The following is a 20,213-nucleotide window of genomic DNA, read 5'->3' on the forward strand; positions in this document are numbered from 1 at the left end:
TTATGTGTACCTGTACCTGACTGTTTCCCTTTGGGACAATAAATTTAAACTGAACTGAATAATTGTATAAAAGAACAAGTCATTATTTTATGATAAATTGTTCAACAATGGTATTATACTTGTTCGTCAGCGCTTTAAGCAAGAAGAAGAAGAAACCTTTATCTGTTACATGCACACTTCAAGCACAGTGAAATTCATCCTCTGCATTTAACCCATCTGAAGCAGTGAACACACACGCAGCCAGAGCAGTGGGCAGCCACACACTAGAGCGCCCGAGGAGCAGTCAGGGGTTAAGTACCTTGCTCAAGGGCACTTCAGCCCAAGGCCACCCCATGTTAACCTAACAGCATGTCTTTGGACTGTGGGGGAAACCGGAGCACCCAGAGGAAACCCATGCAGACACGGGGGAGAACACAGGGGTGCCTTTGGCCGTGTCACCCCCAGATCCAACTCAGCTTCCATCCATCCATCCATCCATCCATCCATCCATCCATTGCCTGTAGGGTTGCAGGCAAGCTGGAGCCAATCCCAGCTGACTATGGGTGAGAGACAAGTCGCCAGGTTATCGCAGGGCTGACACATAGAGACAAACAACCATTAACACCTACGGTCAATTTAGAGCCACCAATTAACCTAACCTGCATGTTTTTGGACTGTGGGGGAAACCGGAGCACCCGGAGGAAACCCACGCGGACACGGGGAGAACATGCAAACTCCACGCAGACAGCTCGAACCCAGGACCTTCTTGCTGTGAAGCAACAATGCTAGCCACTACACCACCGTGCCACCCCAACTCAGCTTCCTTTCAGTAAAATTTGTATCCCCTTCAATCAAGGTTCAAACTCTAAAATTAGGTCTTTGTTTCAGCTTGGTTTAGTCTCTACCCCCAACGTTCTACTGGAGTAAGTTTGTCAACAATATAGACTGGAAAAAAGTCTGGTCCTTACCCCAAAAGTTCTTTCGAACAAATAAAACTAAAGAGGTCCCATTCAAGTTGCTCCATAGATTTTACCCCACAAAAGTGTTTTTACATCGTTTTAAGTGTGACATCGACGTGAATTGTTCTTTTTGTGAACTGCACCCTGAAACTGTCTCTCATTTATTTTGGTCTTGTGAATTTACACATAAACTTCGGAGAGACGTTAACTCCTTGATTGTTCACAATGTTTTCTCTGACTTTCTTCTTTACGATAGAAATGTTATATTTGACTGTTATGGTCACAGTAATAAGGACAATAATGCATTTATCCTCATCAATCTGATCGTACTTCTTGCCAAATTTCACATTCACAAATGCAAATTCTCAAACAAGAAGCCTCATTTCTTGGTGCTCAAGACAGAAATGGAGCAGAACATTGCAACAATTTCCTTTGTACAAAACAAAAAAGCAGCTAAAACAATGAATATATGCACTCTGTCTTGACTTGATTTTTTTATTCAGGAACCTTGCGTTTACTGTTTTATTTTTTGTATTCTTAGCATGCATTTGTGTTTATTTTTATTTATTGTTACACAGCTATAAGTTGGTAGCTGAAATCGAATTTCAGTACTGACGGCAAGCTACGTCTTGTAACCTTAGGCCTCAAGTACTTTTCTGAGGAGGCGTGCTGTGCCAAGGAAGGCTGCCTTCTGAAGCAGCTCAATCTTCGTGGTCACGTCAATTGACTCAAGGTGTTTTTTTTTTTTTAATTGCTTTATTGGGCATGACTTCTCACATCAAATTACAAAAATACAAAAATAAATGAGCAAAAAAAAAAAAAAAGACTGACAAGAAAGCCACCCAAAGGGGTCGGCACGAACGGGACCCGAAAGTACCCATGCGTTAGGTTTGGTTAGGTTAGGTTTGGCGTGACTGTGCCCACCACCACTGGAACCATGCTTGCTTTAATGTTCCATAACTTTGCTACCTCCCTTCGCAATTCCTGGTACTTATCAAATTTCTCATTTTCTTTCTCAGCAACTCCAGGGACGGTGATGTCAATAATGTTGCACAAACCCTTCTTTCTATCTATCACCACTTGGTCTGGTCTCCTTGCTTGGATGTGGGAACACGTCTGGATATTGAAACCCCAGAGCAACTTCACTTCTTCGCTCTCAGTTAAAACAATGAATATATGCACGATGTCTTTACTTGATTTTTTATTCAGTAACCTTGCGTTTACGGTTTTATTTTTTGTATTATTATTATTGGGCAGCACGGTGGTGTCGTGATTAGCACTGTCGCCTCACAGCAAGAAGGTCCTGGGTTCGAGCCCAGTGGCTGGCAAGGGCCTTTCTGCTTGGAGTTTGCATGTTCTCCCCATGTCCGTGTGGGTTTCCTCCCACAGTCCAAAGACATGCAGGTTAGGCTAATTGGTGGCTCTAAATTGACCGTAGGTATGAATGGTTGTTTGTCTCGATGTGTCAGGGTGTACCCCGCATCTCCCTCTCGCCCATAGTCAGCTGGGATAGGCTCCAGCTTGCCTGCAACCCTGTAGGACAGGATAAGCGGCTACAGATAATGGATGGATGGAAATTTTTATTATTATTGTTTATTTGATCGTTTTTTTTATTTCATTTAATTTGTCCCTTTTGTCTTTTTTTGTGAATGATTTTTAACCTTTGTCTTTGAACGTAAGCGACCTCATATCTGTTTTGGTTCATGTTAATTGATTGAAATAAAGTTGTTTAAAAAAAAAAAAACTCGTGGTGTTCAATATAATTTCTATGGCAACAATAAAGAAGTAAATTAGAAAACAAAAGAAAAAAATTAATTTAAATTTAAATCTCACACAATATTTTGTTTAAGGCCTCAATGTGTTTTATAGCAAGTATTCATCACCTATTTTCAATTCCTTCCATTTCATAATTACGCTCTCATTAAAAAATTGAAGCGTCATTGCGTCGCGTTTTATACACGTCATTCCGTACGTTCCGATCAGGAGCGAGAACCGTCACTCGACATCGAACTACATTTCCCATGAGGAGCTGAAACTAGAACTACAACTAGATATAATGTTATATGTTCTGACTCTGTGTTAGTGGGGCTGTTAAGCTCTTATTATCAGAAGAATTGTGCACAAAATGAAAAAAGCATGAAACTTTCAGAGTTTGTTCTTGAAGGCATAAGCTTTAATTTGAGACGTGGAGGCATTCTCAGTTTGACCTCTGGGGTCAGCTAGAGGTCATTGACCTCCATGATGGCACATTTCTATGCATGAAATTAGAAAAGGCTGTATTTTAACACCTAAATGTGATGTAAATATAAAATAAATGTGTTTTTCCATGTTACTGGGCATGAAAAAATCATATATAATACTGATATTCCTCTTAGGGGTAACTTCAGGGGTCAGGTAGAGGTCATTGACCTTTGAAATTTGAAGTTTCTATGCATGACATTCTAGACGGGTGTATCTTAGGATCTAAATGTGATAGAAATGTGAAATTAATGTGTATTTCCTTGTTTCTGACCATGAGAAACCCATTTTTAATACTGGTATTACTCTTACAGGTCATCTCTGGGGTCAGCTAGAGGTCACTGACCTCCAGCATAATGCATATCTATGCACGAAATTAGAAACGGGTGTATCTTAGGTTCTAAATGTGATAGAAATGTACACTGAGTGCAGAATTATTAGGCAAGTGAGTATTTTGACCACAACATCCTTTTAATGCATGTTGTCCCACTCCAAGCTGTTTAGGCTTGAAAGCCTACTACCAATTAAGTATATCAGGTGCTGTGCATCTGTGTAATGAGAGGGGGTGTGGTCTAATGACATCAACACCCTATATCAGGTGTGCATAATTATTAGGCAACCTCTTTTCCTCTGGCAAAATGGGTCAGAAGAGAGATCTGACAGACTTTGAAAAGTCTAAAATTGTGAGATGTCTTGCAGACGGATGCAGCACTCTTGAAATTGCGAAGATGTTGAAACGTGATCACCGAACAATCAAGCGTTTCATTGCAAATAGTCAACAGGGTCGAAAGAAGCGTGTGGAAAAAAAAAGGCGCAAAATAACTGCACATGATCTGCGGAAAATCAAGCGTGAAGATAACAAGCGGCCATTAGCATCCAGTTCTGCCATATTCCAGAGTTGCAACATTCCTGGAGTGTCAAAGAGTACAAGGTGTGCAATACTGAGGGACATGGCCAAGGTAAGGAAGGCTGAAAAACGACCACCACTGAGTAAGGCACACAAGATAAAACGTCAAGACTGGGCCAAGAAATATCTTAAGACTGATTTTTCTAAGGTGCTGTGGTCTGATGAGATGAGAGTGACTCTTGATGGGCCAGATGGATGGGCCTGTGGCTGGATCAGTAATGGGCACAGAGCTCCACTCCGACTCAGACGCCAGCAAGGTGGAGGTGGAGTACTGCTATGGGCTGGTATCATCAAAGACGAGCTTGTTGGACCTTTTCGAGTTGAGGATGGACTCAAACTCAACTCCCAGACCTACTGCCAGTTCCTGGAAGAAACCTTCTTCAAGCAGTGGTATAGGAAAAAGTCAGCATCTTTCAAGAAGAACATGATTTTCATGCAGGATAACGCTCCATCTCATGCGTCCAAATACTCCACTGCGTGGCTAGCCAGTAAAGGCCTGAAAGGTGAAAAAATAATGACATGGCCCCCTTGTTCACCTGACCTAAACCCCATAGAGAACCTGTGGTCCATTATAAAACGTGAGGTCTACAAAGAGGGAAAACAGTACACCTCTCTGAACAGCGTCTGGGAGGCCGTGGTTGCTGCTGCACACAATGTTGGTCGTGAACAGATAAAGAAATTGACAGAATCTATGGATGGAAGGCTTTTGAGTGTCCTCATGAAGAAGGGTGGCTATATTGGTCACTGATTTGTTTTTGTTTTGTGTTTGAATGTCAGATATGTTTATTTGCAAATCTGGAGTTGTCATATCAGTGAACCTGGTGAAAATAAATAAGTGAAATGGCTACATATTTGGTTTTTATTAAGTTGCCTAATAATTCTGCACAGTGAAAGTTACCTGAACACATACATATTCTCTTAAAATGGCCAAAACTAAAAACGCCCCACTCTAACTTCCATACATATTCAGCTTTGATATTTATGAGTCTTTTTGGTTGATTGAGAACATAGTTGTTGTTCAATAATAAAACTAATCCTCAAAAATACAACTTGCCTAATAATTCTGCACTCAGTGTAAACTAAATGTGTATTTCCATGTTTCTGGCCATGATAAACTAATTTCTAATACTGATATCATTTTTATAAGTCACCTCTGAGGTCAGCTAGAGGTCACTGACCTCCACGATAATGCATTTCTAAGCATGAAATTAGAAACAATCTATCTTTGGATTAAAATGTGAAATACTGTAAATGTAAAGTAAATATATGATTCCATGTTTCTGGACATGACACAACTCATTTCTGATAAGTAAAACATCTCCAGTGGTCACAAACTATGTCAGAAGCTGAACACAGTTGCCCCATTTCCATTGATAATTTCAAAGTGAGTAATGTTTTGGAGCATTTGCTCTCATTTGCACTAGAGTTGAAGAATACAGTATATTGTAGTTTAATTTTCAGTCATTTTAATGTTGGACATTGATAGGGCAATTCTAAATTCACAGGAATAACTATATGTCAGTCTAGCAGAGGTAGAGATTCAACGGAATTTTCATGTTCATGTTTTGTGTGTAGCCCATTATTTTCCCGCGGTTCAGAGTGGGGCAAGGGGTGTGGTTTTCCCGCGCTTGGAACCTTCAAAACCTGTGTGCTGCTCTTTCTTTCTCACTCTCTCCCAACACTGTTCAGCAGCACGGGAAAATAGGGTTGTACTGGGCACTGTAGATGTAAAAAGGCAGCCTTAAAGTGCACAGCACTGTGCACATGCTCTGGTGACTGCAGCGACTAAATCAGTGTTCTGTAGTTACAATTTGTAGGCCAACATTGTAATCCCCAAAGGTCAAGGCCCTTAGAATAAATGTATATACTATAAATGTATATACTATAAATATAGTAGATACTATAGTGATTTTAAAATGTTCTTTATGGAACCTGTTCAACTGTTTACACTGCATTTAGAGTTTTGATTGTAGTTCAAGTTTTTGATTAGTTAAAGTTTATAATTTCTGACAAGTTGAAGTATATTTCTGTCATGTTCATATTCATATGGAATTGTTTCTTACAATCCAAAACACATGAGATTTTTATATAGATTTATCAAAATGTGGGATGTTTCCCAACCTTGCCTGTTCTCCATGATGTTGACCTCTCAGAATGATATCAGTATCAAAAATGGGTTTCTCATGTACAGAATCATAGAAATACAAATTTAGTTTACATTTCTATCACATTTAGAACCTGAGGTACACCCGTTTCTAATTTTATGCATAGAAATGCATTATGCTGGAGGTCAGTGACCTCTAGCTGACCCCAGAGATGACCTGTAAGAGTAATATCAGTATCAAAAATGGGTTTCTCATGGTCAGAAACAAGGAAATACACATTAACTTCACATTTCTATCACATTTAGATCCTAAGATACACCCGTCTAGAATTTCATGCATAGAAACTTCAAATTTCAAAGGTCAATGCCCTCTACCTGACCCCTGAAGTTACACCTAAGAGGAATATCAGTATTATATGTGATTTTTTCATGTCCAGGCACATGGAAAAACACATTTATTTTACATTTACATCACATTTAGGGGTGGCACGGTGGTGTAGTGGTTAGCGCTGTCGCCTCACAGCAAGAAGGTCCTGGGTTCGAGCCCCGGGGCCGGCGATGGCCTTTCTGTGCGGAGTTTGCATGTTCTCCCCGTGTCCGCGTGGGTTTCCTCCGGGTGCTCCGGTTTCCCCCACAGTCCAAAGACATGCAGGTTAGGTTAACTGGTGACTCTAAATTGACCGTAGGTGTGAATGTGAGTGTGAATGGTTGTCTGTGTCTATGTGTCAGCCCTGTGATGACCTGGCGACTTGTCCAGGGTGTACCCCGCCTTTCGCCCGTAGTCAGCTGGGATAGGCTCCAGCTTGCCTGCGACCTTGTAGAAGGATAAAGCGGCTAGAGATAATGAGATGAGATGAGACAGATGAGATCACATTTAGGTGTTAAGATACAGCCTTTTCTAATTTCATGCATAGAAATGTGGTATCATGGAGGTCAATGACCTCTAGCTGATCCCAGAGGTCAAACTGAGAATGCCTCCACGTCTCAAATTAAAGCTTATGCCTTCAAGAACAAACCCTGAAAGTTTCATGCTTTTTTCATTTTGTGCACAATTGTTATGCTTAACAGGCCCACTATGTCAGCATTGACCAGTATTCTACATGGCAAGTCAGTGTGTAGACCTGACCTACTGTACGATGTCCTTCAAAGTCTCTTCAGACTGCATCAGCAAGATATTCTGGTTAATTTCTTATGGGTTCCATCTCACTCAGGTATTGAAGGGAATGAGGTTGCAGACCAGCTTGCCAAAAATGCTTTAAAATTTGAGACACAGTTTAATATCCCACTGAGTAAAGCAGAAGTTAAGACCATCATAGTCACTAAAATGCTAGGACTATGGCAGGGGCAGTGGGACAGGGAGAGTAAGGGCAGCTTTCTGCGCACTGTACAAAAAAAGGTTCCCACTAGAAGACAGGATACTTGGAGTTGGAAAGAAGAGCAAGTTATAACAAGACTTAGGATATGACACACTAGATTAAATCATAACCTCTACATCATTGGCAAGCACGCCACAGGTCACTGTGTTAACTGCAGCGAAATGGAGACTGTTAGACATGTTTTGTTAGAATGCCAAGCATACAGTAGACAGAGGCCCACTTTACATGGGGACGGTATAAAACAAAAACGCAAAAGTCCGTTTTCGTTCTCACTTTTTTCCGCGTCTACACGACCGTTTTCAAGGAGGAAATCTGCGTCTATACGGTGACGCATAAATGTCTCCGCTATGTCTGCACGCATGCGCAACGTCTTCTGTCTTGTCTGATCTGCACATCTGCGCCGCTGTTCTGTCAAGTTATCCTACCAAGCCTACTACGCATGCGCGAAATCCAGGCGGGTAGGAAAATTCAACAGTAGTTTTGTCCCACCGATCAGCTGGGCTGATAGAAAATCGGTGAGAATTTCACGCATTTGCCGATTTTTATGTTTTGTGCGTATTGGTCGAGTCTTTGGCCGAGTCAAATAATTTGTAATGACTTGTTTTGAATAATAAAACGGTCTGTATGAGAACTTGCTAGGATAACTTTACAGAACACCGGTCCGGCTGAGGTACTGTAGTGCTCGAGGGAGGAGCAGGAGCAAACCGAAACTCTTTTAATCTGCCTTTATTAAGTAACACTCACTCTTGTTTCGGTGAAGAAGAGAAAAGGCAGTGTCCATCTCAGCAAAATAAACCCGTTCGGCTGCTAGTTTTGTTTTCAGTCTCGGGTTTATGGTTTCACGAGCGGCTTGAATAGGCGGCACGCGTGTGCGCAACTTGGCGACACCAAACTGAGGAGCTCCAGCCGGGCGGGTGAGCAGGAAAACACATCTACTGCATTAAAACACAGGGCAGCTTGAAGGTCCGTTGGATCGATGTAATCAGACATGCTCTTACTTTTTTACTTACTTTCTTGCTTCCCGGGCTGGCATGTGCAGTATATGACACATGTATGACGTAAACGCGTACCCGACGTGAGCAGATCCGACCAGAGTTTGGCGTATTGGGTAGTTTAGACGGATATGCAACGGGGGCCGTTTTTAACTTATCCACTCTGGAAGGCGTTTTCAATTTTATCCGTTTTTCAGCCTCGGAAATGCCGTCCTCGTGTAAACGAAAGGCACTTCTGATAAAATATTTAGTCGTTTTTACCCGACAGCGTCCTCGTGTAAACGGGCCAAGAGAAGCGTTCTACTAGAAGAGGTTCGAGAACTAGGGGAGACCAGTCTCACTCTTGAGAGATTATTTGCCTTTTCAGTACCGTCAGCTTGGAGACTTGTTCTTATGTACTTGAAGAATACTGGCATTTTTGACAGGATTTAGTTAATTCTATTTATCTTTTTTTTTTCCTTTTTTTTTTTTGTCACTCCTCCATTGAAGCTCCACACCTCATTGCAATGTCGCAATAATACAGTTGGTGGCGGTAATGCACCATAGTGGATGCCAACCGCCAATAAATCGGAAAGAAGAAGAAGAAGAACTAGAACTACACGATCCAAAATGGGGGGCAGTAAGTATTTAATAACAAGCTGGCGCGGTGAAATTTGTGATATTTAATCGTGACTGTGGTTATGGTTTGGATATTTAGACTGAAGTGAGATTTTAAATGGGTTTAAATGTTATAGTTAAGTGAAATATGGTGTGGTTATGAGTTTTGAGGCGGGAGTGACCTTGGAGCTGCTGGACAGTTTCGACTTTTTAAATAAAATAAAGTTAATCTGTTGGTACACACATGCAGTGCTGTACAGAAGTCTGAGGTACATGTCAAGGAATGCTGGAGACCAAAAATGGCTTAAAAATAATTAAATCAAGTGTTTCAGCATTAAGAGATACTATAAACAGTCAGCAGTAAGCCATAATGAATGAAACAAAAGTCAGTATTTGGTGTGAGATGACCCTTTGCTTTAAAAAAAAAAAGAAAGAAAAAAAAAGTAGTCTGAGGTACAATGGGTGCAGTTTTATATTATCAGGAAATGAGCTGTAGGTTTTACTGAACATCTTCCAGAACCAGCCCCAGTTCTTCTGGACACTTTGTCACACTTGCTTCCTAATTTTGCACCAAAACCCAGCAGCCTTCATTATATTTTCATTTTTAATCTGAAAAGGCAAGGCAAGTTTATTTATATAGCACATTTCATACACAGGCGGCACGGTGGTGTAGTGGTTAGCGCTGTCGCCTCACAGCAAGAAGGTCCTGGGTTCGAGCCCCGGGGCCGGCGAGGGCCTTTCTGTGTGGAGTTTGCATGTTCTCCCCGTGTCCGCGTGGGTTTCCTCCGGGTGCTCCGGTTTCCCCCACAGTCCAAAGACATGCAGGTTAGGTTAACTGGTGACTCCAAATTGAGCGTAGGTGTGAATGTGAGTGTGAATGGTTGTCTGTGTCTATGTGTCAGCCCTGTGATGACCTGGCGACTTGTCCAGGGTGTACCCCGCCTTTCACCCGTAGTCAGCTGGGATAGGCTCCAGCTTGCCTGCGACCCTGTAGAAGGATAAAGCGGCTAGAGATAATGAGATGAGATGAGATGAAATTTCATACACAGTGGCAGTTCAATGTGCTTTACAGAAGTAAAAGCAAAACAGTAAACAATAGAGAATAAAATTACATAAAATAAATGGGAAAAATATAATAAGAATTAAACAATAGTAGAAATTAAAAAAATAAAATGAAGTAGAAGTTCAAATAGGGGGAGAAAAAAAAACAGCAGAATAAAATAGAATAAAAGTTAAGTAAAATTTGAAACATGCAGAAACTGTAAAAGTACAGATTATAAAAACATGTAAAGAAGACAATATTAATTATTTAACAGAAAGCATCTGAGAACAGCTTGGTCTTTAGTCTAGATTTGAAGCTGCCAACAGCAGGAGCATTTTTAATGTCCTCTGGCAGTTGGTTCCATCTCTGTACTGCATAGGAGCTAAAAGCTGCTTCACCACACTTTGTTTTAACAACAGGTTTTAATAGTAAATTTTGCTGCTGCGATCTGGTAGATCTGATTGGGTTAGGCCGCTGCAACATATCAGAGAGGTAATTGGGCCCTGTACCATTTAGAGATTTGTACACCAGCAGCAATGCTTTAAAGTCAATTCTGTAGCTTACTGGAAGCCAGTGAAGGGACCTTAGAATTGGAGTAACGTGCTCTGTTCTTTTTGTTTGTGTGAGAACCCTAGCCACTGCATTTTGAACCAGCTGAAGTCGTTTGATGGTCTTTTTTGGCAGGCGTGTGAAAAGGCCATTGCAGTAATCAACCCTACTAGAGATGAAGCCATGTATCAGTTTTTCCAGATCATTTTTTGACATAAGTCCTCTTAGTTTGCAAATGTTTTTAGGTGATAAAATGCCGTTTTAGTGATTGCTTTCATGTGACTGTCAAAGTTTAGCTCGCTGTCAATGAAAACACCAAGATTTTTAACCATTTCTTTAGTTTTAATCCCTTTTGTGTCAAGAATAGTGGTAATCCTGAGTCTTTCATCTTTTTTTCCAAATAGAATTACTTCTGTTTTATCTGAGTTCAGCTGAAGAAAATTTTGTGACATCCAGTTTTTAATTTGATCGATACACTGGTAGAGACATTCAAGGGGGGCATAATCATTAGGTGATAAAGCAAAATAAATTTGGGTGTCATCTGCATAGCAGTGATACAAAATTGAATTGTTATTGATAATTTGCCCAAGTGGGAGCATATAAAGGTTGAAAAGTAATGGTCCAAGAGTCGACCCCTGGGGGACACCACAGGTCAAGGACATTGACGTTGAGGAACAATTTCCCATGGTAACAAAGAAGCTTCTATCTTTTAAGTATGAATTTAACCAATTGATAACTTTACCAGTCAATCCAACCCAGTGTTCAAGTCGATATAGCAGTATGTTGTGATCAACAGTATCAAAAGCTGCACTGAGGTCCAGTAATACCAGGACCGATGTTTTGCCTGCATCAGTAAGACGTATGTCATTTATAACTTTAATCAGCGCTGTTTCAGTGCTATGATTGGCACGAAAACCTGACTGAAAATTATCAAAACGGCTGTTTGATATCAAGAAGGCAGTTAATTGATTGAAGACAATTTTTTCAAGGATTTTCCCGATGAATGGTAGATTTGATATTGGCCTGTAGTTATTTAATACTGAAGGATCCAGATTATTTTTTTTAAGTAGGGGCTTTACAACGGCTTTTTTCAGGGACACAGGAACAACGCCAGTCTCTAGGGATGTATTTATAATTTGAAGCACATCTGTAATTATAAGATGAAGAACAGACTTAAAAAAGTTGGTGGGCAGAATGTCCAATTCAGATGTTGAGGAACTGAGATTTTGTACAGTTTTTTCAAGAGTCTCAATCAATTAAACAAAATTCTGACATTGTGTTGAAGTTATCTATCTGTGTCATTGGTGATTGCAGTTTTTCAATTTTTTGCAGCTGAGATATATTATAAGCAATATTCTGCCGTATTTTATCAATTTTACCTTTGAAGAAGGATGCAAACTCATTGCATTTATTAACTGAGAGAAGTTCAGGTGCTAATTGTGCTCTCTTCTGGAATATTCTGCTCTGATATAAACAAACACACACATTATTTTTTCTGTAACATTTAATTTTGTGTTGTAAAACCGATGTGTGGACTTTTTTAAAAACATGGGGGGGTGAAGACTTTTGCACCAGACTGGATGTGTATATATACACACTACCGTTCAAAAGTTTGGGGTCACTTTGAAATGTCCTTATTTTTGAAAGAAAAGCACTGTTCTTTTCAATGAAGATCACTTTAAACTAATCAGAAATCCACTCTATACATTGCTAATGTGGTAAATGACTATTCTAGCTGCAAATGTCTGGTTTTTGGTGCAATATCTCCATAGGTGTATAGAGGCCCATTTCCAGCAACTCTCACTCCAGTGTTCTAATGGTACAATGTGTTTGCCCATTGCCTCAGAAGGCTAATGGATGATTAGAAAACCCTTGTACAATCATGCACTACGTTCAGACTGCAACCTGAAACGACCCATATCCGATTTGTTGTGAAATCCGATTTTTTTGTTAGGCCGTTCACATTACCAATTATATGAGACTTGTATGCGATCTCCAATATGAACGGAAAACGACCCAAAAGTGTCCCGCATGCGCAAATTGACACGTAATAAGCACATCTACGTAATACGTAAACCAAAAAAAAGCGCACTCTTCAAGTTTGCAAGTAAAGCATGGAGATGAGGCGAGACCTGGCGATGTGGTTTTTGTGGCGGCGGCAGAACTCATACAATAATCTGATTAATGTGGGCAGCAGACTAATGAGACCGAAGGTGTCAAATTACTGGAAATTTCCAGAACAATATTATAATCTTGTAATACAGGATGGTTTAAGTTATAAATCAGTTATAGAAACTGTTTTATTTAATCAGGCTAACAGATCAACATCCAGGTCCCTACCAAATCCACCATTAGCTTGATCAATTCTATAAAAGTCTATTTAAATTCTGAAAACTGTACAAATGTTGTTGTTTTCCACCAAAGAGGCGGGATTAGCCAACGCAGAATAGTGACATTTGTCTCTTGTTGATGACGTGTAGGTCGCATGAATGCGACCTGTCCGGTCAGACTGCAGTCGCATGTGAAAATAACGGATATGCATCGGAATTAGGACCACATATCCAAGCGGCCTGGGTCGCATGTGCAAAAATCGGATCTGTGTCGTTCAGATTGTCAATAACAAATCGGATACAGGTCGCATATGGGCAAAAAAATCGGATATGGGTCGTTTCAGGGTGCAGTCTTTAGCACAGCTGAAAACAGTTGAGCTCTTTAGAGAAGCTATGAAACTGACCTTCCTTTGAGCAGATTGAGTTTCTGGAGCATCACATTTGTGGGGTCGATTAAATGCTCAAAATGGCCAGAAAAATGTCTTGACTATATTTTCTATTCATTTTACAACTTATGGTGGGAAATAAAAGTGTGACTTTTCATGGAAAATACAAAATTGTCTGGGTGATCCCAAACTTTTGAACGGTTGTGTGTGTATTTTATTTATATATATATATATATATATATATATATATATATATATATATATATATATATATATATATATATATATAAAAAATCAATCTGTAATATGGACACGAGTATTTTACTGGGAAATACGCCACTCGTGTTTTTCATACCAGCTCAATCTAAACAAGTGCCACTACCCACTAGTTTAACCAAGATACATCAGTTTTATTTCTTTTCAAAACAGTGTGTTTTGGTCAAAAAAAAAAATCGCAGCAGTAACACTTGTTCAAAAAAGTTTGACTCGAGCTGAATCCAAGCATCACGCTCGTACCTTCAACTCAGCACCCAGTACAAGTGTTTCCAATCTGGTTTCTGGCCATTCCTATTTATTATTTTTTTTATCTGAAAACAGAAACATTTCATTCACCTCCACCTCTACAAACCACACTATTACAAAGAGATTCCTCAGGGATCGATTCTAGGTCCAGGATTTTTTTTTTTTTTTAAGAATTATCAGACATGTCTTGCAGCAATCTTAGTTTTCGCTGCTTTGTGAATAACATCCTGATTTACTTTAGTACCCATTCAATTTCATTTAAAATCCAGCTCTGGTCAAACGTCAACAATAAACTATTTCCTCAGACTTTCCTTTTGTGGAAATCTTCGTTTAGCAACTCTATAAATATTACTTATTGAGCTACTGCATAACTAGAACTAAAGTCTGTAACTTGAACTTGCTTCGCTTAGATGTAGCAGTGAAAATTAAAATTGAAGCAAAACCAGTCATGTCTCAGAGAGAAAGAGCATGCCAATTTGAAAAAGCAGTGGACGTAAAACTCAGCCTTGAGGAATCCCTTTGACAGTGCTTTTGTGTTTATCCATGGAAATTTTCATAACGAATGATCATAAGTATTTTGACAATGTTACGAACTGGTCAAAATCATACACTCCGTATTTAAACGTGACACCACCACACGGGGTAGAAAATGGGACATGGAGATCCAAAACCGTGACACAAATCTATGTCACTTCTGATGAAATCGATGAGTTGTTTTGATAAATTTGGGGACTTTTTGTTTGTGAATGTGTCGATATAATAAAAAGAAAATCACACGTTGGCTTGAAGATATGAAGTTTATCTTCTTGTTTTGAAAATATTTTCACTCGTGAATATAGTCATCACACTTTATATCTTTGTACGACCATGTCATATCCTCTACTTATCTCATTCCAATGGCACCTGTCAAGGGGTGGGATATATCCGGCAGCAAGAAAGAGAACAGTCAGTTCTTGAACTTGATGTGTTGGAAGCAGGAAAAATGGGCAAGCGTAAAGATCTGAGCGGCCTTTTTTTTTTTTTACAAGGGCCAGATTGTGATGGTGAGATGACACCATCGTGTAGGGTGTTCCTGGTGTGTAGTGATTAGTACCTACCAAAAGTGGTCCAAGGAAGGACAACCGGTGACAGGGTCCTGGGTGTCGACTGTATAAACAGATGACTTGTACTGCATTCACATTCACATAATTTCAGTCTGCTCATGTATTTAACATGTATACCTTCATTTTTATTGTTTCAGTTGGAAATTTCCTGAGAAACGCCTGGAATAAGGAGCCCGTGGTGACGGCAGCCTGCGGCCTCGGCATCGCAGGTCAGTGCCGTACTGAATCGGGGCTCAAAAACCTTTTCAACTGACCGAAACCATCTTTGTTTCAAATGAATTGCAGCTCTTTCGGTCCTGTTAGTCCTGCTACTCCGCATCTAGGGCTTCCCAAACTTTCAGGGCAAAAAATGCCTGACAAAACGTTCGGCGGCATGTCAAAGCCGAGACATCCCTGTCCATCAGGTTTCCAAGTCATGCATAGTGATGTTAAACACATTCTTTCAAACTTCTCGCCGTCGTCGTGATTGTTGTCATGATCTTCGGACTCAAAATGGAAAACTCTGAATTTCTCTTCAAAAATATTGACGGAAAGTAGAAAATCCGGACGACTGGAACACAAACGGAACTTTGTGTTGGCTTGCAGGAGATATGAGAGGTTTTTAAAACTCATTAGCTGTAATCGGAGAACCATCGTTTATTTAAATACTATTGGCTGGCTTTTTTTCTTGGCACATCAGATATATTCCATTCAGCTAGTATGATATTGAACGAGTCGAAGACGAGTAGCTGAACGGAATATATGATATACCATGAAAAAAACCCCAGCCAATATTTATTATTATCATACATACACATTCCTTTACATATTCAACGCCTCTTTCTCTTTCAAAATTCTCTCAAACGCTTCCGTATTTAACGAAACAAACCTGGCGGCCGTGTTTGTTGACAAATTGTCACAGTCGCTCGCTCACTCGCGTGGAAGTTTAACGTCTCCGATGTGTGACGTCATGTTGTCTTGACAACCATGCAATATCCTAAACCATACTCGACGCTCATTTTCCATTGGGTAGAGTGACGTAATACACGTAGGACAAGCGATTAGGCTAACAGTATCGCATGCTATCAAACCAAATGAATGAAACCCGCGAGAAGGGAATCGAACACGTTTTTATTCCATCGAAAAAGTGTCCTGTGTGTATAATAATTAAATAATATTGGCTGGCGTTGAGCGGTCTATCAGATATATTCCATTCAGCTAGCATGATGCTGAACAAGTTGAAGACGAGTAGCTGAACGGAACATATCTGATATACCATGAAAAAAAGCCATTATTATTATTATACGTACACACTCTTCATTTCAGCATTCTCAAAGGCCGACGCTAGCTTACCTGCGACTCGGTGCTGTTAGCACGGCCGTCGACTTACCTTCCAGCCGGTGTAGCATTAGTGAAGGCTAACGCGAGCACAGTCAAGCCAAATATTATGATTTTTTTTTTTTTCCTGTGTAATTTCCTTAGTTACTTTTAAAATCAACAGCTACACACGACAGAGCGACCTGGCGGCCATGTTTGTTTACAAATTGTCACAGTCGCTCACTAATGTGGAAGTTTTACATCTCTGACGTGTGACGTCGTGTTGTCTTGACAACGTGCAATATTGTTACAGTATTACCTACTCATTCTCCACTGGGTAGAGTGGAGTAATACACATAGGATAAGCAATATGATAATATCACATGCCATTAATAAACCGACTGGAAGGGAATAGAACATATATGTTTTTATTCCACGGAAAAAGTGTCCTGTACAGTGGTGCTTGAAAGTTTGTGAACCCTTGAGAATTTTCTTTCTTTCTGCATAAATATGACCTAAAACATCATCAGATTTTCACACAAGTCCTAAAAGTAGATAAAGAGAACCCAGTTAAACAAATGAGGCAAAAATATTATACTCGGTCATTTATTTATTGAGGAAAATGATCCAATATTACATGTCTGTGAGTGGCAAAAGTATGTGAACCTTTGCTTTCAGTATCTGGTGTGACCCCCTTGTGCAGCAATAACTGCAACTAAACGTTTGCGGTAACTGTTAATCAGTCCTGCACACCGGCTTGGAGGAATTTTAGCCCGTTCCTCCGTACAGAACAGCTTCAGCTCTGAGATGTTGGTGGGTTTCCTCACATGAACTGCTCGCTTCAGATCCTTCCACAACATTTCAATTGGATTAAGGTCAGGACTTTGACTTGGCCATTCCAAAACATTAACTTTATTTTTCTTTAACCATTCTTTGGTAGAACGACTTGTGTGCTTAGGGTCATTGTCTTGCTGCATGACCCACCTTCTCTTGAGATTCCGTTCATGGACAAACGTCCTGACATTTTCCTTTCGAATTCGCTGGTATAATTCAGAATTCATTGTTCCGTCAATGATGGCAAGCCGTCCTGGCCCAGATGCAGCAAAACAGGTCCAAACCATGATACTACCACCACCATGTTTCACAGATGGGATAAGGTTCTTATGCTGGAATGCAGTGTTTTCCTTTCTACAAACATAACGCTTCTCATTTAAACCAAAAAGTTCTATTTTGGTCTCATCCGTCCCCAAAACATTTTCCCAATAGCCTTCTGGCTTGTCCACGTGATCTTTAGCAAACTGCAGACAAGCAGCAATGTTCTTTTTGGAGAGCAGTGGCTTTCTCCTTGTAACCCTGCCATACACACCATTGTTGTTCAGTGTTCTCCTGATGGTGGACTCATGAACATTAGCCAATGTGAGAGAGGCCTTCAGTTGCTTAGAAGTTACCCTGGGGTCCTTTGTGACCTTGCCGACTATTACACGCCTTGCTCTTGGAGTGATCTTTGTTGGTCGACCACTCCTGGGGAGGGTAACAGTGGTCCTGAATTTCCTCCATTTGTACACAATCTGTCTGACTGTGGATTGGTGGAGTCCAAACTCTTTAGAGATGGTTTTGTAACCTTTTCCAGCCTGATGAGCATCAAGTACGCTTTTTCTGAGGTCCTCAGAAATCTCCTTTGGTCGGGCCATGATACACTTCCACAAACATGTGTTGTGAAGATCAGACTTTGATAGATCCCTGTTCTTTAAATAAAACAGGGTGCCCACTCACACCTGATTGTCATCCCATTGATTGAAAAGACCTGACTCTAATTTCACCTTCAAATTAACTGCTAATCCTAGAGGTTCACATACTTTTGCCACTCACAGATATGTAATATTGGATCATTTTCCTCAATAAATAAATGACCAAGTGTAATATTTTTGTTTAACTGGGTATTTACTTTTAGAACTTGTGTGAAAATTTGATCATGTTTTTGGTTATGTTTATGCAGAAATATATAGAAAATTCTAAAGGGTTCACAAACTTTCAAGCACCGCTGTATCTAACTGATTGATTTTTTTTTTTTTTGCAGCTCTGATTCTGCCTCTGGTGAGTCCGTACACAAAATACACCGTCATGCTGAACAAAGCGACGCCGTACAGCTACCCAGGTGAGCGATGTATTCTGCAAACCTGAACAGCGTCACTCGGTGGCGAGTCCGTGTGACCCAAGCTTCCGACGTGAACTCTGTGTTGTTCACTGTTTTACCTGCTCTCTTTTTGAACATCCGTTTAACCCTGACCTGTTTTCTCTCAGTTCCTGTGCGGGATGATGGAAACATGCCTGACGTCCCTGCTCACCCGTGTGACCCACAGGGCCCGAACCTGGACTGGCTGAAAAACATGTAAAAGGAAAAAAAAAAATCCAGCCCTGAACCTGTACAGATATTTCCGTGTCAGTGTGTTTCTCAATCACCGTGTCTCAATAAATATCCTTTGTTTAACACCATTTCTCAGTTATATAGTTTAAACTTTTCATTTTATTCCCATTTTTTCACTTTGTCAGTCATGAAAGTTATTTCAAAATGATTTTTTTTTGGTCAACATTTAAATGCAGTCATAATGAAGATATTTCACAACTCCTGACAGGCTTTAAGAGCACTGTGAAGATTTTATTTTTATTTTTTGCACGTTGGAACACGTGTATATTTTGTCTCGGCTGATCACATGAACGCTCAACACTGCACCACTTCGGTGTCGTATCACAACGGCACAATAATCAACTATAAAAGGATGATGATTTTTTTTTTCTTTTAATTTGAATTCTTACACAGCGTGTTAGCAAATGAAATGACAGCGTGACACAAAACTGTACAAGCACCTGATACATTTCATCATCTTTTAGCCTGAATGAGTTTATAATCCGCGTTAAATCAAACCACATTCGATACAATTGTAACACGACTCGGAGAAACACCGTCTTAATACTGATTAGTTTCATTTTCTTTACTAATTTTTCACTAAAAAAAAAAATTCAGAATACTGAAAATGAAAAACAGTCCATAAATCACAGTTATTCCTTGAAACCATATTCGGTACAAAATGCGTGCTATAATAATCCTAAGTGTTTGAAAGTTTTGTACATACAGCAGAGTCATCGAGAAGGAAATATCCACTCACCGGCTACTTTGTTAGGAACACCCATCCATCCATCCACCTGCTGTTTTATTTTCTGCAGCTCTCTAAATCAGCCGATCCCTTGACAGCAGAACGATGCGTAAAATCACGCAAACACAAATCAAGAGCTTCAGTTAATGTTCACAGTGTTCAAACATCAGAATGGGAAAGATTGTTCTTTCACTGTGGCAGGGGCGTTGGTTTGAGTATTTCACAAACTGCTGATCTCCTTCCGGGGTTTTCCACACACACAAAAACAGGCTCTCGAGTTTACACAGACTGGTGCGAAAAACAAAAAACACAGTAAGTGAGTGACAGTTCTGTGGGTGGAAACAAACCAACCGCCTTGTTGATGAGCGGTCAGAGGAAAATGGACAGATTTGAGGTGGTTTGAGGTGTTTTTTTTTTTCCAGAAAGGACATCGTAACTCATATAATCACTCTTTACAACCGTGGTGAGCAGAAAAGCATCGCAGCAGAACAACACATTGGGTTCCGCTCCTGTGAAGAACAGGAATCTTAGAATCAAGAAAAAGTTCCTATGAAAGTGGCCAGTGAGTGTACATTTCAGTCATCGTAACTTGATTTAGACACAGGTTTAAGAAGAAAGAACAAACAAACATACATACGAATAAAAATTAAATCATGTTTAAAACTCATTTGACATCTGGAT

General features: G+C 40.1%; 1 protein-coding gene across 1 annotated transcript; it reads left to right on the forward strand.

The window, feature by feature from the left end:
* The first annotated feature begins 9,084 nt into the window (after positions 1-9,084).
* On the forward strand, positions 9,085-18,873 carry ndufa3 (NADH:ubiquinone oxidoreductase subunit A3). The gene is made up of 4 exons (XM_060921076.1): positions 9,085-9,174; positions 15,222-15,293; positions 18,458-18,535; positions 18,682-18,873. The coding sequence occupies exons 1-4, from the start codon at positions 9,105-9,107 to the stop codon at positions 18,771-18,773; spliced, it is 312 nt and encodes a 103-aa protein (XP_060777059.1). The 5' UTR covers positions 9,085-9,104; the 3' UTR covers positions 18,774-18,873.
* Positions 18,874-20,213: the final 1,340 nt, after the last annotated feature.

This window comes from Neoarius graeffei, chromosome 5, assembly GCF_027579695.1.
Source record: "Neoarius graeffei isolate fNeoGra1 chromosome 5, fNeoGra1.pri, whole genome shotgun sequence".
Taxonomy (NCBI): Eukaryota; Metazoa; Chordata; class Actinopteri; order Siluriformes; family Ariidae; genus Neoarius; species Neoarius graeffei.

Excerpts from the sequence above, each read along its gene's own strand:
- ndufa3 (XM_060921076.1), top strand. The coding sequence starts at position 9,105 with ATGCCAACCGCCAATAAATCGGAAAGAAGAAGAAGAAGAACTAGAACT. Across the intron at positions 15,294-18,457 it reads CTGCGGCCTCGGCATCGCAG|CTCTGATTCTGCCTCTGGTG; the intron begins GTCAGTGCCGTA and ends TTTTTTTTGCAG. Across the intron at positions 18,536-18,681 it reads GACGCCGTACAGCTACCCAG|TTCCTGTGCGGGATGATGGA; the intron begins GTGAGCGATGTA and ends GTTTTCTCTCAG.